Here is a 21299-nt window from a genome sequence, read left to right as displayed (position 1 = left end):
AGAGAGAAAAGAAAGAAAGAAAACTTCACCTTCCAAAAACAACCACTAGGAGTCCGCTTTGTGCAGAGGTAGGACAAGCTTCCATGCAGGTAGGGGCGCTGCTGCACCCCCTCCCACCCAGGCATCCTCCCTATCTGCCTTCGGGTGGCAGCCAGAGGAGTTCAGAGCCTCTACAGAGAGCACAACTTCTCCAGCTGGACTGAAGGGGGCCTGCCCCTCCACACCTGTGGGTATTTCTCCAAAGGTGGAGATGAGAGACTGAGAAAGGAAATAAGACACAGAGACAAAGTACAGAGGAAGAAAAGTGGGCCCAGGGGACGGGCGCTCAGCATACGGAGGACCGGCACCAGCACTGGTCTCTGAGTTCCCTTAGTATTTATTGATCACTGTCTCTACCATCTTGGTGAGGGGGACGTGGCAGGACTATAAGCTAATAGTGGGGAGGGGGTCAGCAGTCCCTGATGTAGGGTCTGGCCCTATGGGGCTTAGCAGGTATTCTCCCCGTGTGTGGAGACGAGTGATTGCAGGAAATAAAGACACAAAACAAAGAGATAAAGAGAAAACAGCTGGGCCCGGGGGACCACTACCACCAAGACGTGGAGACCTGTAGTGGCCCCAAATGGTTGGACGCACTGTTATTTATTGCACACAAAACAAGGGGGCAGGGTAAGGAGGGTGAATCGTCTAAGTGATTGATAAGGTCAAGCAAGTAACGTCATCATAGAACAGGGGGCCCTTCCCTACAGGTAGTCAAAGCAGAGAGGGAAGGCAGCATACGTCAGCGTTTTCTTCTATGCACTTATCAGAAAGATCAAAGACTTCAAGGCTTTCACTATTTCTTCTACCACTATCTTCTAAGAACTTCAAAGAGGAACCAGGAGTACGTGAGGAACATGAAAGTGGACAAGGGGCATGACCATTAAAGCACAGCACTACAGGGAGGGGTTTAGGCCTCCGGATGACTGTGGGCAGGCCTGGATAAGATCCAGCCTCCCACAAGAAACGGGTGGAGCAGAGCGTTCCCTGACTCCTCCAAGAAAAGGGAGACTCCCTTTCCCGGTCTGCTAAGTAACGGGTGCTCTCTTGGCAGGGGCGTCACCGCTTGACCAAGGAGCCTTCAAGCGGCCCTTACGCAGGTGGGACAGAGGGCTCACCTCTTGTATTCTCGGTCACTTCTCACAACATCCCTTCAGCACTTGACCATATACCCACCAGTTACATAATAATATTGATATTACTCTTAATAAAGGAGTGTAATATTAAAGAGTAATATTAAAAGCTAATGATTAATGTCTATACTAATGATTGATAATGTCCATGATGATCTCTACATCTAATTTGTATTATAACTATTCTTATTGTAAGTATATTCTTTTTTTTTTTTTTTTTTTTTGAGACGGAGTCTCACTCTGTCGCCCAGGCTGGAGTGCAGTGGCCGGATCTCAGCTCACTGCAAGCTCCGCCTCCCGGGTTTACGCCATTCTCCTGCCTCAGACTCCTGAGTAGCTGGGACTACAGGCGCCCGCCACCTCGCCCGGCTAGTTTTTTGTATTTTTTAGTAGAGACGGGGTTTCACCGTGTTAGCCACAATGGTCTCCATCTCCTGACCTCGTGATCCGCCTGTCTCGGCCTCCCAAAGTGCTGGGATTACAGGCTTGAGCCACCGCGCCCGGCCTTGTAAGTATATTCTTTACTATACTGAAACAGTTTGTGCCTTCAGTCTCTTGCCTCAGCACCTGGGTAAGCCTCCGCCCACACCTCTGAGGGGCTGACCTGCGCCCCACCTTCTGGAAGCTGGGAGGTTGGAAGAGGGAAGGCGTGCAATGGACCCAGCACACAGCTGGGAACTTGAGGCACACCTAAGCCTTCACTTGTGCTGTGCGGAGTCCACACCTCCTTCCCCACTGGAGTCTCCAAACCTCCCTCACTCAACAGGGAGGTGCTGCTCAAAGTTCTGGGCGCACATTAGGGCTGGGGAGGGGGCGGTGGAGAGGGGGCTCCAGCCTGTCCGTCCACCAGGCAAGGGGGCACCTGCCCCTCTCTCAGCCTGGTCTGGACCCGCCTCCCAGGCTCTGGCTGCAATGCCTTTCTCTTTCTCTTTCTTTCTCTTTGCAATTCCGTTGGGTCCTGCCCAAGACAGATAAAGACAGAGCAGCCTGTCTTTGTCTGAGGTTCCTCTGCCAGTGGGAGGGGCCAGAAGAAAACCAGAAAAAGGGCCAGAGTCAGAGAAACGTAAAGCACCCCAGGGGCTCCCACACCAGTGCCTGAGCAGGAACGGGGAGGGGCCATGACTCACAAGGCCCTGGGAGGTCACTTTAAAGAGGGCTGCCCAACTGCAAGGACTCTGTAAACAGGAAGAGAAGCCACAGCACTTCAGAAAAGAGCGGGACTGGACAAGCGTATCTAAGAGGCTGAACATGAATCCACAGATCAGGTACCTCTGCCCGCTCTGTCTGCCAGGCCCCTCCTGCCCCTTCCTGCCTGGTGGTCCTGCTGGGTCTCAGCCCTGGCCTCCCCCTGTCCTAGCCCCACCTCTGGGCTCCCTCCCCTCTGTCTCCCTGCCGCCGACACTCCCAGCCAGGCTCCGTGCCCTGCTGTGTGGTCGCCCCACTGCTGCCCACCTGCACCAGCCCAGGCCCCCTGCTGAGACTCTCCCCAGAAAGTCACCGCCGGGCTGGTGCTCCCCACCCTGGGAGGGTGCTCCCTCTATACGCTTCCCACCATTCCTGAGCTCTGGAACTGGGAAAATTGAACCAAAGGATGATTGGGTCAATCCGGCATTTTGTTCTCAGCACTTTGATGAAATTTCTGTAAGATTTACTTTGTTTCAATACAAAGTCTTAGGAGAGGGTGTGGGGGAGGGAATGGTCTCTGTACCAGAAAATAAGTCATTTCTTCCAAAGATGCCTCCAGTGTGAGCAGAGGATGATGCACATGACCCCAGACACAGGCTCCTCCTTCGTGAGCACCATTCCCCTTTTAAAATGACCCCTGTAACATGGAATGTAGAAAAAATATGATGATCAGGAGAAATGCTCTTATTTTACGCAGGGCACGGTGGCTTATGCCTGTAATCCTAGCACTTTGGGAGGCTGAGGCGGGTGGATCACTTGTGGTCAGGAGTTCGAGACCAGCCTGGCTAACAAGGTGAAAGCCCGTCTCTACTGAAAATACGAAAAATTAGCCAGGCGTGGTGGCAGGCGCCTGTAATCCCAGCTACTTGGGAGCTACTTGGGAGGCTGAGGCAGGAAAATCCCTGAACCCGGGGACCGGAGGTTGCAGTGAGCCGAGATTGTGCCACTACACTCCAGCCTGGGGGACAGAGCGAGATGCCATCTTAAAAAAAATAAATAAATAAAGGTAGCCTTGGCCTGGGGAATTCGGTGTGATATCATCATTGGACAGGTGAAATGTGAGGAAGGAACTGAGCTGAAATGTTCAAGCAATTATTTCAGGGTGAAGAGTTTTATTCTCTGTTGCATTTTCCTAATGGGTTGGGAGATGTGTGGCAGAAAAACTGGGAGGGTGAGGGTGTCCCATTAGTAGCCCCAGAGCTGGGGTTCCAGCTGGGAGAGGTCACTGCGACCCTGCTTGCCCTACCAGTATCCCCGCCTCTTTCTCTGTCCCAGTCTCCTGCCTGGGAAAGCAGCGGACATTCTCAGGGCTGCGGAGGGATGGGGGAGGCCCAGAGCCCAGGGCCGTCCAGGGAGTGGTGTTCAGTGGGCATCAGTCCCCAGGACTCCGGGCGGGGGGTCTCTGCATTGGAGTTTCTCTCTTGTGCCCTCAGAAACCCGATGAAGGCAATGTATCCAGGCACATTCTACTTCCAATTTAAAAACCTACGGGAAGCCAACAATCGGAACGAAACCTGGCTGTGCTTCACCGTGGAAGGTATAAGGCACCACTTAACTGTCTCCTGGAAGACGGGCGTCTTCCGAAACCAGGTAGCACCAAAGTCCTAGTTACACCCCAAATAGGAGCTAAGCAGCTGGGAATTCAGAAAACACAAGAAGTGACGTGCCCGGTACGGGCTCTCCTGTGTGTACTTTCTTGCCACATGTCTTTTTTTTTTTTCTTTTTTCTTTTTTTTTTTTCTTTTTTTTTGAGATGGAGTCTCGCTCTGTTACCCAGACTGGAATGCAGTGGCGCGATCTCAGCTCACAGCAACCTCTGCTTCCCGGGTTCAAGCGAGTCTCCTGCCTTAGTCTCCCGAGTAGCTGGGATTACAGGTGCCTGCCACCACACCCAGCTAATTTTTTTGTATTTTTAGTACAAATGGGATTTCACCATGTTGGCCAGGCTGGTTTCGAACTCCTGACCTCAAGTGATCCACCAGCCTTGGCCTCCCAAAGTGCTAGGATTACAGGCGTGAGACACCATGTCTGGCCTCCTCCCCACATTTTTTAAGTCCGTGGCCCAGATCTTCCTCCCTGACTCTCCTGTGATCAGATTGTGGAGGGGTTTTGCTACTTCCCGAAAGGCCTTGTTTAGCACCCAGCACCCTCACTCTTGACTTTGTTCCCCAAAATCTTGTCATGGAGCTGTACATCCAGTAGTCCTCGGGAAACAGCAGCTGTGGGAAGCAGGGGGTGTGGTGTCCAGCTCTGTGTCTGGGCCAGTCACTGCTGGGCTCGTGGGGCCGCCCCTGCCACTGCCCTGATTCCTCAGCAGAAGGCAGGCAGGGAACAAGGCAGACCCCAGAGGGCCAGGCCATAGCAGGGGCTGAGGATGCCTGGTGAATGGATAGCTGGGAGAAAAGATGGCAGAATTCACACATGAGTCTATGAGACAGGGAAAGACTCAATAAAATAAAGAAGGAAGGGGCCGGGCACGGTGCAGTGGCTCATGCCTGTAATCCCAGCACTTTGGGAGGCTGAGGCAGGCAGATCATGAGGTCAGGGGTTCGAGACCAGCCTGGCTAACATGATGAAACCCCATCTCTACTAAAAATACAAAGATTAGCCAGGTGTGGGGGTGCATGCCTATAATCCCAGCTACTTAGGAGGCTGAGGCAGGAGAATCGCTTGAACCTGGGAGGCAGAGGTTGCAGTGAGCCAAGACTGTGCCACTGCACTCCAGCCTGGGTGGCAGAGCAAGACTCCATCTCAGAAAAAAATAAAAATAAAAGAATAAAGAAGGAAGGAGAAGGATAGAACAAGGGAAACTCAATGAATAAAACACCCTGGGGCCTACTATGTACCCAGAAAAATGAAAAGTAAAGAAATAAAATTAGGCCATGCATGTGGTTTACCCTCATAGTCCCAGAGCTTTGGGAGGCTGAGGCAGGAGGATCGCTTGAGCCCAAGAGTTTGAGATGAGCCTGGGCAACATGGTGAAACCCCGTCTCTACAAAAATTACAAAAAAATTAGGCAGGTGTGGCGGCACACACTTGCAGTCCCAGTTAATTGGGAGGCTGAGGTGGGAAGATTTCTTGTGCCTGGGAGGTCAAGACTGCAGTCAGCCCAGATTGCACCACCGCACTCCAGCCTAGGCAACAGAGAGACACCCTGCCTCAAAAATAAATAAATAAGGAAACGCCCCCGGGCTCTGGCCCACCTTCTGCTCCCATTGCCTCACCCCTACACTTCTCCTGCTCCTGGTCTGAGCTCCCCTGCTCTCCTCCTCCTCCTTCCCCAGGTCGATCTTGAGACCCATTGTCATGCAGAAAAGTGCTTCCTCTCCTGGTTCTGCAAGAACATACTGTCTCCTAACACAGACTACCAGGTCACCTGGTACACATCGTGGAGCCCTTGCCCAGAGTGTGCCAGGGAGGTGGCCAAGTTCCTGGCCAGGCACAACAATGTGATGCTCACCATCTATACCGCCCGCCTCTACTACTCCCAGTGTCCGAATTACCAGCAGGGGCTCCGCAGCCTGAGTGAGAAAGGGGTCTCTGTGGAGATTATGGACTACGAAGGTGAGATGTGGGGTGGCTGAGGTAAGCGGGTTCGGGAGGGACAGCATGAGGGGCAGGTGGGTCTCCAATGCCATGGGGCGGGGCAGTGTCCCCTGGGAGTCTGTGGGGACGGAGCTGGTGCCCACTGCAACTGGCAGTCAGGAGACCTGGCCTGGGAGGGCCCAGGGCCTGGAGAGGGGCCTGCTGGGTCCTCACTGCTTTCTCCTCGTTTTTTCTCAGATTTTAAATATTGTTGGCAAAACTTTGTGTACGATGATGGTGAGCCATTCAAGCCTTGGAAGGGACTAAAAACCAGCTTTCGATTTCTGAAAAGATGCCTGCGGGAGATTCTTCAGTGAGGGGTCTCCCCGGGCCTCATGGTCTGTCTCCTCTAGCCTCCTGCTCATGCTACGTGGGCCTCCCCTCCACCCTGAACCAGCTCTGCTTTTGTCTGGTCATCCTGAGCCCCTCCTGCCCTCAGGGCCATTTCACAGTGCTCCCCTGCCTCATCACCTCCTCCCCGCTCTCCCAGGCTCTTCCTTCAGAGGCCCCTTTCTGCCTCCATGGCTACCCATCCACCCCCTCAGACCCTGTTCCTCCAGCCTGCGTGCCCCTAACCTGGCTCTTCACATCTCCCCAGCATAACCAAATCTTACTAAACTCAACCTAGGCTGGGCATGGTGACTCACGCCTGTAATTCCCCAGCACTTTGGGAGGCAAAGGTGGGAGAATTGCTTGAGCCCAGGAGTTCAAGACCAGCCTAGGTCACATGACAAAGCCCCATCTTTACCAAAAAAAAAAAAAAAAAAAAAAAAAAGCTAGATGTGGTGGCATGCACCTATAGTCCAAGCTACTTGGAAGGCTGAAATGGGAGGATTACTTGAGCCCTGGAGGTGGAGGCTGGAGTGAACAGAGATCGCACCACTGAACTCCGGTCTGGGCAGAGTAGATCGAGACCCTGCCTGAAAATAAATCAATAAATAAACTCAACCTAAATGGGCGTGAATATATGTAAATTGAATACCAGAAGTTTTGAGAAACATCCTTTGTAAATTTCGTCCTACGAATTGGGTCATTCATGTCCTACCCAGCTAAAACAGAGGCCAGGAGCCAGGGAGGAAAAGCAGTCAGGCCACACACATTGCTCCCGAAATGGACTTTTCTGCAAGCCTGACTCCTGAAACTGTGCGTTGTACCCTGAAACCAGCTTTATCCATAGCTTCTGCGATAAATGGCTATAAGTCTTGGACTCCTTGCTCCAAAAGCAGCGACTCAGCAATGGAACCTCCCAGCTCCCAACCCTTCCTGGTGCCCATGGACTTTCCCAAAGGGCAAGAGAACGTTTCTTCTCCTATAATTGCCGTCTCTTTGTTCTCCCGACATGGTGAACACCATTCGGACTGCGTGTATGTCCCAAATTACAATTCTTTCTTTGCTAATGAAATATGAAATTTAGAGGCTCTTCTCCACACTTTAAATTTGACTTGACATTTTCAAGGCAGATGTAAGTTATTAGAGAATGAGACTCTATAAAAATGACCCCTTCATGCCGTGGCCTCCATAGAAGATGCCCCAGGCCAGGTGTCCACACGGCAGGCATTTATTTTCTCGCAGATCTGGAGGCTGCAGGTCCAAGTTCGAGGGGTGGGTGGAGTTGTTTTCTCTGAGGTCAATTCTCCTGGCTGGCAGGGAGTCTCTTCCAGCCATGTCCTCTGTGGCTTTTCCTCTATGCACCTGCACCTCTGGGGTCTCTCTGCCTCCAAATATCAAATATCAACCTTTGTTTTTTCTTTTGAGACAGAGTTTTGCTCTTGTTGTCCAGGCTGGAGTGCAACGGCACAATCTCGGCTCACTGCAACCTCTGCCTCCCGAGTTCAAGCGATTCTTCTGCTTCAGCCTCCCAAGTACCTGGGACTAAAGGCATGCGTCACCACACCTGATTAATTTTGTAGTTTTAGTAGAGAAGGGATCTCACCATGTTGGCCATGCTTGGTCTCGAACTCCTGACCTCAGGTGATCTGCCTGTCTTGGCCTCCCGAAGTGCTGGGATTACAGGTGTGAGCCACTGTGCCCGCCTGGGATCATATGTTACACGTATATTTGTTCAATAAACCTGGACTGCAACCACTTACATGAATATTCATAGCTCCTCCTGTAGCCTGTTGAATATGTATGTTTAGCCAATCTCTTCAGCATAAAGCTCCTGCCCCAACCCCTCCTGCTTCTAAATGTCTGTATCTGGTGTTTCCCAGAGGCTGCTTTTCCCACGCTGTGGGATGGCCACCTTGCAGGCTATCACCCTTATCAAGAAATAAAGTGTTCTTTGTAAATGTACACCTTGTGTAATTTTTAGGTCTCTGCACTATGGGAGCACGCTACCACGGGAAGGGAGCTGTGAGACCCACAGGGAGGCTCCAGACAGGCTGGCCTGGGACACCAGTCGCTGCCCTTCCATGACATGGGGACAAGAGAGGGTAAAAGTTCATCCTACCAGGGAGCAACTCCGGGCAGGAGATGGGGAAGGAGGAGAAGCAGGAAGGAAAGAGCTCAGTTTGGGGGTGCACATGACATCTTGGTGGGACATCTGAGGCCCACACCCACCTGCTGTCCCTGACTCCCATGGTGGCCTCCTAGTGTGAAGGCCTGGGGGGAGGCAGATGCCATGCCCTTCACTCTCCCTCCCTGTCCCCATGGCTTCTGGGTGGGGGGCATCTCTGGGTTGATACCTGAGAGCGGGATCTGGGAGTCCCTGCAGAGACATCAGCCTGTCTGTCTTGATGGTGCAGAGGAGGCTCCAGCTGGGTGGGACCACCAGGGGAGGGACGTCTGCTCTGCTGGCTCAGCCTAGTGTGGACCCACCTCCAGGCCTCTGGCTGCAATGACTTTCTCTTTCACTTTGCAATGGCCTTGGGTCCTGCCTCAAGGAGCAGCCTGTCTTTGTCACAGGTCCCTCTACACAGGGGAGGGCCCCAGAGAAAACCAGAAACAGGGTGAAAGACTGAGTAAGATAAGCATCCCATGGCCTCCCACACCAGCGCCAGAACAGGAAGGGGGAGGGGCCAAGACTCACAAGGCCTTGGGAGATCACTTTTTTTTTTGAGACAGAGTCTCGCTCTCTCACCGAGGCTGGAGTACAGTGGCACGATCTTGACTCTCTGCAACCTCCGCCTCCCGGGTTCAAGCGAGCCTCCTGAGTAGCTGGGATTACAGGTGCCCACCACCACACCCGGCTAATTTTTGTATTTTTAGTAGAGACGGGGTTTCTGCATTTTGGTCAGGCTGGTCTGGAACTCCTGACCTCGTGATCCGCCTGCCTCAGCCTCCCAAAGTGCTGGGATTACAGGCATGAGACACCGTGCCTGGCTGGGAGGTCATTTTAAGGAGGGCTGCCCAACTGCAAGGGCGCTGTAAGCAGGAAGTGAAACCACAGCGCTTCAAAAAAAAGAGCGGGACTGGGACAAGCGTATCTAAGAGGCTGAACATGAATCCACAGATCAGGTACCGCTACCCGCTCAGTCCGCCCGGGTCTCTCCGGCCCCTTCCTGTCTGGTGGTCCTGCTGGGCCTCAGCCCTGGCCTCCCTCTGCCCCAGCCCCAGCCCCAGACTTCCTTCCCTCTGGCTTCCCTGCTATCCCCACTCCCAGCCACGCTACTTGCCCTGCCGTGTGGTTGCCCCACTGCTGTTTCTGAATGGGCAACCTTCCCCACCTGCCACAGCCCAGGCCCCCTGCTGAGACTGTCCACTGAAAGTCATCGCCAGGCTGGTGCTCCCCACCCTGAGAGGGTGCTCCCTCTGTGTGCTTCTCGCCATTCCTGAGCTCAGGAACTGGGAGAATTGAACTAAAGGATGATTGGGGCAATCAGGTATTTTGTTTACAGCGCTTTATTGGACTTTCTGTAAGATTTACTTTGTTTAAATACAAAGTCTTAGGAGAGGGTGTGGGGAGGGAATGATCTCTGAAGCACAAGATGAATCATATCGTCCAAGGATGACTCCACAGTCAGCAGGTGGCCCCAGACAGGTTCCACTCCAAGGTCACTCTTCATCTTTTAGAACATGACCAGTAACATGGAATGTGAGAAAGAACGCAATGATCAGGAGAAATGTTCTGATTTTAAAATTTAGTGAAAAGAGAGCCCAGTCCCCAACAGCTTTCTCCTGCAGGGCCCCGTGATGCAGAGACTGGACAGGGCTGGCCTGGAAAGGGGCCCCAGCTCCATCTGTCCCCAGCTCTGTGGCCTGGGCAGGTTACCCCACCTCTCTACACCTCTGGCCCCTCCTCTGTAAGATGGGAATGGCCCCGGCAGGCCTAGGGCAGCCTTACATGAGCTCATACCCACGCAGCACTTAGAAGAGTGGCCTGGGCCTCAGAAATCGGTTCAACCATGATTTTAAAATAATGTTAACATGCAAAGTGAAGCATCAGGAAGGTATTGAGCTGAAAGGTTAAAAGCCATTTTTTAAGGGTGAAGAGTTTTATTATCTTTTGCATTTTCTTAATGAGTTGGGCAGTGGGTTGGCAGAAATACTGAGAGGGTGGGAAATGTACCCCTGGAAAGGCCAGAGTTGGGCCCGAGTTGGGAGAGATCACCCCGGCCCTGGCGCCCCTGCCAGCATCCCCTCCTCTTCCTCTCCCCTCAGTCTTCCTGCCTGGGAAGGTAGCAGAAATCCTCAGGGCTGTGGAGGTGTGGGGGAGGCCCAGGGCCATCCCAGGAGCTGTGTTCAGTGGACATGAGCCCCGAGGACTCCAGGGAGGGCTCTCTGCATGGCCGATTTCTCTCTTGTGCCTTCAGAAATCCGATGGAGCGGATGTATCGACGCACATTCTACTACAACTTTGAAAATGAACCCATCCTCTATGGTCGGCGCTACACCTGGCTGTGCTACGAAGTGAAAATAAAGAAGGACCCCTCAAAGCTCCCTTGGGACACAGGGGTCTTTCCAGGCCAGGTACGACCCAAATTTCAGTCGAATCGTAGGTACGAACTAAGCAGCTGGGAATGCAGGAAACACGTAAGTAAAATGCCCGGTGGCGGGCTCTCAATTGTATATTTTTTCCCACATTTATTTTTTTTTCTTTCTTTCTTATTTATTTATTTATTTTGAGACAGAGTCTCCATCTGTTGCCCAGGCTGAAGTGCAGTGGTGCGATCTCTGTCTCCTGAGATTGCTTACTGCAACCTCTGTCTCCTGGGTTCAAGCGATTCTCCTGCCTCAGCGTCCTGAGTAGCTGGGACTACAGGCACCCGCCACCACGCCAGGCTAATTTTACTATTTTCAGTAGAGATGGGTTTTCACCATGTTGAGCAGGCTGGTCTCGAACACCTAATCTCAGGTGATTCACCTGCCTTGGCCTCCCAAAGTTCTGGGATTACAGGCGTGAGCCAGTGTGCCTGGCCACATCCCACATTTCTTTTTTTCTTTTCTTTCTTTCTTTTTTTTTGAGACAGAGTTTTGCTCTTGTTGTCCAGGCTAGAGTGCAATGGCTCAATCTTGGCTCATTCAACTTCCGCCTCCTGGGTTCAAGCGATTATCCTGCCTCAGCTGCCTTAATAGCTGGGATTACAGGTGCCTGCCACCATGCCCAGCGAATTTTTTGTATTTTTAATAGAGACGGGATTTCATCATGTTGGCCAGGCTGGCCTTGAACTCCTGACCTCAGGTGATCCGCTCACCTCGGCCTCCCAAAGTGCTGGGAACACAGGTGTGAGCCACCGCGCCCGGCCTCCACTTCCCACATATCTTAAGTCCGTGGCCCAGACCTTCCTGCTTGACTGCCCCGGCCACTGCCCTGATTCCTCCATGGCAAAGATGCATCATCACAGGATGGTGAACCCTCACTCCTCACCCTGCCACCCTGACTCAGGACACTAAGTTCCTCGCCTTGTCCCACCCATCCGTACGGCCCCCTCCGCCCAGGCAGGAAACCTTTCAGAGTGTGTTTGGGGAGGGAGCCGTCTGTGTGCTGGGCAGGCCTGACCTACAGCGGTGCTGGCCACGGAAACACCCAGGACTCAAGAGTGAAGCACAAGTGTTTCCAGTCCCCACACGCTAAAAAGGTGACAAAAACTGGTAAAAGTAATTTTAATATTTAATTTAATCCAATGTAGCTAACATATTACTTCAACACTGATTAACATAAAATTATTTGTGAGATAGTGAAGTTTCTTTTTCTTCTCACACTGAAATGAGCAGTGTATGGTGTATTTTTCATGTGCTGAGGTCTCTCATCAGAGCCCCGTTTCAGGTGCACAGTAGCCCCCTTGGCCAGTGCCCCCCAACGTGGGACAGCGCAGGTCCAGTGGCTTCTCCAGCAGATGGCAGGGAGGGAACAAGGCCAACCCCAGAGGGCCAGGCTACAGCAGGGGCTGAGGATGCCTGGTGAATGGATGCCTGGGAGAATGGATGCCAGAATTCACGCACAAGGCCGTGAACAGGGCTGGGAAAACTCCCAAACGAAGGGAAGCACATGTCTTGGTGCACCTTGTGATGCTTCAACAGCAGGATTGAGACGGGGACATTGACAATGAATAGAAATGTGCTGGCTCGAGTTCTGGATGCTGGGAAGTCCACTGTCAAGGCACCAGCGACTTTCCAGGGCCTGCGAGCTACACAGTCACCTGGTGGTGAAGGTTATTGCCAGAAGCTCAGGGGATGCTCCAGATAGAGTGGCCTGGGATGTCGAGTCACTGCTGCTCCATGACACCAGGACAAGAGGAAGCAGGAGTTTAGTCTGACCCACTGCCCCTCCAGCTAGAGGGCAAGAGACAGAAAGTGGGGCTAAAGTTGCCCTTAAATAACCACAGCAGTGGCACCCACAAAGGTGCAGTCCCCACAGCCTCACAGCCGCTTGTAGGTGCCACCTCTTAAGGCCATTACCATAGCAATTAACACTGAACATGAGCTTTGGAGCAGACAATCACTCAAACTAAACAGGGGGATGGAGGAAAGGAGCTTCAATGGCAAGATCCCCTGGACTCCTGTGCTGGCCCCTCCTCCCACTGCCCCAACCCTGCCCTCTCCTCCTGCTCCCCCTCTCAGAGCATCCCCTGCCCCTGCTCCTCTCCCACGTGTATTTCCAGCCTCAGTACCACCCAGAAATGTACTTCCTCTCTTGGTTCTGTGGCAACCAGCTGCCTGCTTACAAGCACTTCCAGATCACCTGGTTTGTATCCTGGAACCCCTGCCCGGACTGTGTGGCAAAGGTGACCGAATTCCTGGCTGAGCACCGCAATGTCACCCTGACCATCTCCGCCGCCCGCCTCTACTACTACTGGGGTAAAGATTGGCGGAGGGCGCTCTGCAGGCTGCATCAGGCAGGGGCTCGCGTGAAGATCATGGACGATGAAGGTGAGAGGAGGTGGGGTCAGGGGAGTGTGATGGGGAGGAACAGCATGAGAGATGGATGGATCTGCAATGCCATGGCTGGGGGTGTCCCAGGGCAGCCTGCAGGGTCAGGGCCGGTGCTCACCACAACTGACAGCCAGGAGACAAGGCCTGGGAGGGCAGGACCAGGGTCAGGGAAGAGCCTGACTGCTTCCCGCCTCTTCATGTCAGAATTTGCATACTGCTGGGAAAACTGTGTGTACAATGGAGGTCAGCCATTCATGCCTTGGGACAAATTCGATGACAATTATGCATTCCTGCACCTCAAGCTAAAGGAGATTCTCAGGTGAGGGTCTCCCTCTGGCCTCATGGTCTCTCTCCTCTCACCTCCTGCTCATCCTCCTGAGGCCTCCCCTGGCCAGGCCCTCCTGCCCTCCCTTCTGCCCCCTGCCTGCCCTCATGGTCACACCCCCTCACCCCAACTCCTCGTGTTTCCTCCACCTCCCTGCCTCCCCACTGCTTTCCTGGGCCCCTCCTGTGAGTGAGAGGCCCCTTCGGCCTCCAGAGCGACCTCCATCCACCCCCGAGGCTGCCCTCCCCACAGCCTGGGATCCCCAACCTGGCTCCTTCCATCTCCCTGGCATATCGGAAGTTGTCATAACACTGGACGTAAGTGGGCATGAATATTCACAAGCCCGACAGCCAGAAGCTTTGAGCAACATCCTTCAAGGCTGACCTGAGCCCCTGAGAAGGAGCTGCCACCGTGGAAACAGAGCTTCAGGCTTCGGCTGCCGTAGAAGATGGCCCGGGCCGGGTGCCTATAGGGCAGGCATTTATTTTCTCACAGATCTGGAGGCTGCAAGTCCAGGGTGGAGGGGTGGGCGGGGCTGTGTCCTCTGCAGCCGCTCCTCCTGGCCCTGTCCTCTCTGGCCGTTCCTCTGTGCACCTGCAACCCTGGGGTCTATCTGCCTCTAAATGTCCTCCTTGTTAATGGTCCCCAGTCAGACAGGATTAGGGCCCACCCTAAGGACCATGAGTTAATTTAACCACCACTTTAGTGGACCTGTCTCCAAATACAGTTATCCTGTGAGGAGGTGGGATGAGGACTTCAACATATCAATGTTGGGAAGATACAATTTAGCCCATGACAATGACCCAGGGGGACTTTGGGTCAAGCTTGGATGGTGTGTGCAGGGATCCCCGTTCTGTGTGTCTGCCTCCCAGGAGTCCTGCCCTGACCCTCACAGCCCCTCCCTCCAGACCTTGCTGCACCCTGGGCCGCACCCCATGGCTTCCCCACCCAACAGCACCCAGCCTGGCCCCTGCTCATGCCTATCACTTCTCAAATCCCCACCACAGGGATGCAGATGCAGAAAGAGCCAAACACTCAGTGATCAAGGTCCCATGTGAATAAATTTTTTTTTTTTTTTTTTGAGACAGCCTCTCCCTCAGTCGCCCAGGCTGGAGTGCTGTGGTGCGATCTCGGCTCACTGCAACCTCTGCCTCCCAGGTTCTAGCAATTCTCCTGTCTCAGCCGCCCAAGTATCTGGGATTACAGGTGCATGCCACCAAGCCGGCTAATTTTTGTATTTTTAGTAGAGACGGGGTTTTGCAATCTTGGCCAGGGTGTTGAGTGAGATTTTACAAAAGCGTAGGCTTGGATAATGGGAGATTTGAGATGCCAGGAGCTTTCCAGGAAACACAATAGAAAAGGGCAACCAGGGACTCCAGAGGCCATAGAAAGGGAGCTCAGGCCCTTGAGAGAGACAGGAACTGAGTACCTGGGGCTTGGACCAGAGGAGAAAACTGCAAGACAGGGTGGCGGGGACACCAGCATCCGCCCTTCCATGACATAGGGACAAGAGCTCAGCCTGCCAGGGAACAACTCTGGGCAGAAGATGTGGAAGGAAGGAGCTCAGTGTGGGAGCACGCGTGGCATCGTGGGGGGACATCTGAGGGTCACCTCCCACCCGCTATTCCTCCCTCCAATGGCGGCCTCTGAGTGTGAGGGCATGGGGGGAGGCAGACACCTGCCCCTCACTCTCCCTCCCTACCACATAGCTGCTGGGTGGGGGCGTCCCTGGGATGATTCCTGAGGCCAGGATCCAGGGGTCCCTCTGGAGGTCCTCCCATCCAGGTGAGAAGGCAGCATGGAGTGAGGCCGGCACTCAGATGCGCCTGGGAGGTCACTCACAGCGCAGGTGCCTCCTGGAACAAGGGCCCTGGAAGATAGAAATAGAACCCAAGCCCAGGACTAACATCAGGGCCAGGACAAGCCTGCCAAGGAGGCTGCATATGAAGCCCCAGATCAGGGACCACTTCGTGCTCTGCCCACAGGGCCTCTGCTGCCTCATCTTGTCTGGTGGCCCTGCTGGACCTCAGCCCTGGCCTCCCCCCGCCCCAGCCCTAGCTCTGGGCTCTCTACTCTCTGCTTCCTCTGCTGCTCCCACTCCCAGCCAGGCTCTTTGCCCTGCTATGTTGTCGCCCCACTGCTGCTTCTGAATGGGCCGCCTCCCCCACCTGCCCCAGCCCAGGCCCCCTGCTGAGACTCTCCCGGAAAGTCAAAGGCACCGCCGGGCTGGTGCTCCCCACCCTGGGAGGGTGCTCCCTCTGTGTGCTTCCCACCATTCCTGAGCTCTGGAACTGGGAGAATTGAACCAAAGGATGATTGGGGCAATCAGGCATTTTGTTCTCAGTGCTTTGATGGAATTTCTGTAAGATTTACTTTGTTTCAATACAAAGTCTTAGGAGAGGGTGTGGGGGAGGGAATGGTCTCCTACTAGAAAATAAGCCATTTCTTCCAAAGATGCCTCCAGTGTGAGCAGAGGAGGATGCACATGACCCCAGACACAGGCTCCTCCTCTGTAAGCACCATTCGCCTTTTAGAATGACCCCTGTAACATGGAATGTAGGAAAAAATATGATGATCAGGAGTAATGCTCTTATTTTAAAGTTTAGTAAGAAGAGAGCCCAGTTCCCGACAGCTCCCCGCTGCAGGCCCGTGATGCAGAGGCTGGACAGGGCTGGCATGGAAAGGGGCCCCAGCTCGATCTGCTGCCCCAGCTCTGTGGCTCGGGCAGATTACCTGGCCTCTGTACGCCTCTGGCACCTCCTCTGTAAAATAGGGATGGTCCCTGCAGGCCTCAGGCACATGCCATGAGCTCATATGCAGCAGTTGGGAGAGTGGCCTCGGCCGGCTGGGCACAGTGACTCATGCCTCTCATCCCAGCACTTTGGGAGGCCGAGGCAGGCAGATCACGAAATCAGGAGTTCAAGACCAGCCTGGCCAACATGGTGAAACCTGATCTCTACTAAAAATACAAAAATTAGGGCAGGGCACAGTGGCTCACGCTTGTCATCAGCACTTTGGGAGGCCGAGGTGGGTGGATCACAAGGTCAGGAGTTCAAGACCATCCTGGCTAACATGGTAAAACCCCATCTCTACTAAAAATACAAAAAATTAGACAGGTGTGGTGGTGGGCGCCTATATTCCCAGCTACTTGGGAGGCTGAGGCAGGAGAATCATTTGAAACCAGGAGCCGGAGAGTGCAGTGAGCCGAGATTGTGCCACTGCACTCCAGCCTGGGTGAAAGAGTGAGACCCTATGTAAAAAAAAAAAAGAATAAATTTGGTGTGATCCCAATGTAAAAATCATCATCATCATCAGAAGGTAAAATGTGGGGAAGGAACTGAGCTGAAATGTTCAAGCAATTATTTTAGGGTGAAGAGTTTTATTCTCTGTTGCGTTTTCCTAATGGGTTGGGAGATGTGTGGCAGAAAAACTGGGAGGTTGAGGGTGTCCATTGGTAGCCCCAGAGCTGGGGTTCCAGCTGGAAGAGGACACCCTGGCCCTGCTGCCCCTGCCAGTATCCCCAGTATTCCCTCCTCTTTCTCTCTCCCAATCTTCCTGCCTGGGAAAGCAGCGGACATTCTCAGGGCTGCGGAGGGATGGGGGAGGCCCAGAGCCCAGGGCCGTCCAGGAAGTGGTGTTCAGTGGGCATCAGCCCCCAGGACTCCGAGGAGGGGAGTCTCTGCATTGGGGTTTCTCTCTTGTGCCCTCAGAAACCCGATGGAGGCAATGTATCCACACACATTCTACTTCCACTTTAAAAACCTACGGAAAGCCTATGGTCGGAATGAAACCTGGCTGTGCTTCGCCGTGGAAATTATAAAGCAGCGCTCAACTGTCCCCTGGAAGACAGGCGTCTTCCGAAACCAGGTAGCACCAAAGTCCTAGTTACACCCCAAATAGGAGCTAAGCAGCTGGGAATGCAGAAAACACAATAAGTGACGTGCCTGGCATTGGCTCTCCTGTGTATATTTTCCTCTTACATGTCTTTCTTTTTTTCTTTTTTTTGAGACAGAGTCTCTCCCAGGCAACCTCCGCCTCTTGGGTTCGAGCGATTCTCCTGCCTCAGCCTCCTGAGTAGCTGGGATTACAGGTGCCCGCCACCACACCCGGCTAATTTTTATTCTACTTTTAGTAGAGACACGGTTTCACCATGGTGGCCAGGCTGGTTTCGAACTCCTGACCTCACGTGAACCGCCCCCCTTGGCCTTCCAAAGTGCTAGGATTACAGGCATAAGCCACTGTGCCCAACCTCCTCCCACATTTTTTAAGTCCATGGCCCAGATCTTCCTCCCTGACTCTCCTGGGATCGGATGGTGGAGGGGGTTTGTCTCTTCCCAAAAGGCCTTGCTTAGAGCCCAGCACCCTCACTCTTGACTTTCTTTCCCAAAATCTTGTCCACACGGGCCACTGACCTCTCACCTACCCTGTCGTGTCCCACCCACCCCTGCAGTCCCCTCCGCCCTGGCAGGAGACTTTTCAGAGTATGTTTGCGTTGGGAGTTGTCTGTGTGCTGGGCAGGCCTGGCCTACAGCAGTGCTGGCCTCAGAAACACCCAGGACTCAGGAGTGAAGCACAAGTGCTTCCAGTCCCCACACGCTTAAAAGGCGGCAAGAACTGGTGGAAGACATTTTAATGTCTGCATTAGCTCCATTATCTCACATATGATTTCAACATATACTTAATATAAAATGCCTCATGAGGGAGTTAAAGTTTGTCTATTCTCACAATGAGATTTTGAAATGAGCTGTGTATTGTTCACAGACCAACGTTTCTAATCAGAGCCCCATTTCAAGTGCTCAGTAGCCCCTTTGGCCAACCTTCAACTCCATGAGCAATGCTGGTCCAGTGAGCTCCATAGCAGAAGGCAGACAGGGAACAAGACAGACCCCACACGGCCAGGCCACAGCAGGGGCTGAGGATGCCTGGTTAGTGGATGCCTGGGGGAAAGGATGCCAGAATTTACGCTTGAGGGCATGATGAAACAGGGAAAGACTCAATAAAATAAAGAAGGAAGGGGCCGAGCCCAGTGGCTCATGCCTGTAATCCCAGCACTTTGGGAGGCTGAGGCCGGCGGATCATGAGGTCAGGAGTTTGAGACCAGCCTGGCTAACATGGTGAAACCCCATCTCTACTAATACTATAAAAATTAGCCAGGCGTGGTGGCGGGCGCCTGTAGTCCCAGCTACTTGGGTGCCTGAGGCAGGAGAACCCAGGAAGTGGAGGTTGCAGTGAACTGAGATTGCGCCACTGCACTCCAGCCTAAGCGACAGAGTGAGAGTCTGTCTCAAAAAAAAAAAAAAAAAAAAAAACCCAGGAGGTAGAAGTTGCAATGAGCTGAAATCACGCCACTGCTCTCCCGCCTGCATGACAGAGCAAGGCTCCATCTCGTAAAAAATAAAAACAAAAAAATAAAAAGGAAGGAGAAGAATGGAATAAGGGAAACTCAATGAATAAAACGCCCTGGGGCCTACTACGTACCCAGAAAAATGAAAAGTAAAGAAATAAAATAAGGTTGTGCGTGTGGTTTATGCTCATAGTCCTAGAAATTTGCTAGGCTGAGGCAGGAGGATCGCTTGAGCCCAAGAATTCAAGAACAGCCAAGGCAACATGGCGAAACTCTGTCTCCACAAAAATTACAAAAAAAAATTTAGACAGGCGTGGCAGCACACACCTGCAACCTCAGCTAATCGGGAGGCTGAGGTGGGAAGATTCCTTGTACTTGGGAGGTCGAGGCTGCAGTCAGTCCAGATGGCACCACTGCACCCCAGCCTGGGCAACAGAGAGAGACCACATCCCAAAAATAAATAAATAAGGAAACACCCTGGGGCTCCAGGCCTGCCCTCTGCTCCCATCGCCCCACCCCTGCACTCCTCCTGCTCCTGGTCTGAGCTCCCCCTGCTCTCCTCCTCCTCCTTCCCCAGGTTGATCCTGAGACCCATTGTCATGCAGAAAGGTGCTTCCTGTCTTGGTTCCGCGGCAACACACTGTCTCCTAAGAAAAACTACCAGGTCACCTGGTACACATCTTGGAGCCCTTGTCCAGAGTGTGCAGGGGAGGTGGCCGAGTTCCTGGCCACACACAGCAACGTGAAGCTCACCATCTATACCGCCCGCCTCTACTACTTCTGGCGTACACATTACCAGCAGGGGCTCCGCAGCCTGAGTGAGGAAGGGGCCTCCGTGGAGATCATGGGCTACGAAGGTGAGATGTGGGGGGCTGAGGGGAGCGGGTGCGGGAGGGACAGCATGAGGGGCAGGTGGGGCTGCAATGCCGTGGGGCGGGACAGTGTCCCCGGGAAGCCTGCAGGGATGGGGCCAGCGTCCACTGTAACTGGCAGTCAGGAGACCTGGCCTGGGAGGGGAGGGACCAGGGCCTGGAGAGAGGCCTGCTGGGTCCTCACTGCTTTCTCCTCATTTTTTCTCAGATTTTGAATATTGTTGGGAAAAGTTTGTGTACAATGGTAATAAGCCGTTCAAGCCTTGGAAGGGAATAAACACCAACTTTCAATTTCTGGAAAGACGCCTATGGAAGATTCTTCAGTGAGGGGTCTCCCCGGGCCTCATGGTCTGTCTCCTCTAGCCTCCTGCTCATGCTTCGCGGGCCTCCCCTCCACCCTGGACCAGCTCTGCTTTTGTCTGGTCATCCTGAGCCCCTCCTGCCCTCAGGGCCATTCCACTGTGCTCCCCTGCCTCATCACCTCCTCCCCGCTCTCCCAGGCTCTTCCTTCAGAGGCCCCTTTCTGCCTCCATGGCTACCCATCCACCTCCCCAGTCCTGTTTCCCCAGCCTGGGTGCTCCTAACCTGTCTCTTCCCATCTCCCCAGCATAATAAAAAAAAAATTTTTTTTTTTTTTTTTTTTTTTTTGAGACGGAGTTTCGCTATGTCACCCAGACTGGAGTACAATGGCTGAATCTCGGCTCACTGCAAACTCCACCTAGCTGGTTCAAGTGATTCTCCTGTCTCAGCCTCTGAGTAGCTGGAATAACAGGTGCCTGCCACCACGTCCAGCTAATTTTTTTTTTTTTTTGTATTTTTAATAGTGACTGGATTTCACCACATTGGCCAGACTGGTCTTGAACTCCTGACCTCAGGTGATCTGCCCATCTCTGCCTCCCAAAGTGCTGGGGTTACAGGCGTGAGCCACCCCACCCGGCTACATAACCAAATCTTATTAAACTCAGTCTAGGCTGGCCGCAGTGACTCATGCCTTTGGCAGGCAGAGTTGGGAGAATTGCTTGAGCCCAGGAATTTGAGACCAGCCTGGGCCACATGACAAAGCCCCATCTCTACAAAAGAAATACAGAAAAAAAAAAAAAGCTAGGTGTGGTTCCATGCACCTGTAGTTTAAGCTACTTGGGAGGCTGAAGTGGGAGGATTGCTTGAGCCGGGGAGGTGGAGGCTGGAGTGAACTGAGATCACACCACAGAACTCCAGTCTGAGCAACAGATTGAGACCCCATCTGAAAATAAATCAATAAATAAACTCAACCTAAATGGGCGTGAATATATGTAAATTGAATATCAGAAGTTTTGAGAAACATCCTTTGTAAATTTCATCCTATGAATTGGGTCATTCATGTCCTACCCAGCTAAAACAGAGGCCAGGAGCCAGGGAGGAAAAGCAGTCAGGCCACACGCCATTGCTCCCGAAATGGACTTCTCTGCAAGCCTGACTCCTGAAACTGTGCGTTGTACCCTGAAACCAGCTTTATCCATAGCTTCTGC

General features: G+C 53.1%; 2 protein-coding genes and 1 pseudogene across 4 annotated transcripts; 2 read left to right on the top strand and 1 right to left on the bottom strand.

The window, feature by feature from the left end:
• The window catches only part of LOC140709173 (uncharacterized), a 40076-nt pseudogene extending 39951 nt beyond the window's left edge, over window positions 1-125 (bottom strand).
• Window positions 126-2234: 2109 nt separating this feature from the next.
• APOBEC3C (apolipoprotein B mRNA editing enzyme catalytic subunit 3C) lies at window positions 2235-8231 on the top strand. Of its 2 annotated transcripts, XM_073006522.1 has the most exons (5): window positions 2235-2434; window positions 3788-3944; window positions 5639-5918; window positions 6138-6277; window positions 7699-8231. In XM_073006522.1, exons 1-4 carry the CDS (start codon window positions 2418-2420, stop codon window positions 6254-6256), a joined length of 573 nt encoding a protein of 190 aa, XP_072862623.1. In that variant the 5' UTR covers window positions 2235-2417; the 3' UTR covers window positions 6257-6277; window positions 7699-8231.
• A 19-nt stretch (window positions 8232-8250) lies between these two features.
• On the top strand, window positions 8251-20448 carry APOBEC3D (apolipoprotein B mRNA editing enzyme catalytic subunit 3D). Of its 2 annotated transcripts, none has more exons than XM_073006521.1 (7): window positions 8251-9395; window positions 10691-10910; window positions 12941-13247; window positions 13455-13569; window positions 17286-17442; window positions 19497-19776; window positions 20000-20228. In XM_073006521.1, exons 1-7 carry the CDS (start codon window positions 9379-9381, stop codon window positions 20116-20118), a joined length of 1215 nt encoding a protein of 404 aa, XP_072862622.1. In that variant the 5' UTR covers window positions 8251-9378; the 3' UTR covers window positions 20119-20228.
• Window positions 20449-21299: the final 851 nt, after the last annotated feature.

The sequence above is a fragment of the Chlorocebus sabaeus genome, chromosome 19, assembly GCF_047675955.1.
Source record: "Chlorocebus sabaeus isolate Y175 chromosome 19, mChlSab1.0.hap1, whole genome shotgun sequence".
NCBI classification, from domain to species: domain Eukaryota; kingdom Metazoa; phylum Chordata; class Mammalia; order Primates; family Cercopithecidae; genus Chlorocebus; species Chlorocebus sabaeus.
The sequence above is the reverse complement of the archived record's forward strand: the minus strand, read 5'-3'. Positions and strand labels throughout refer to the sequence as shown.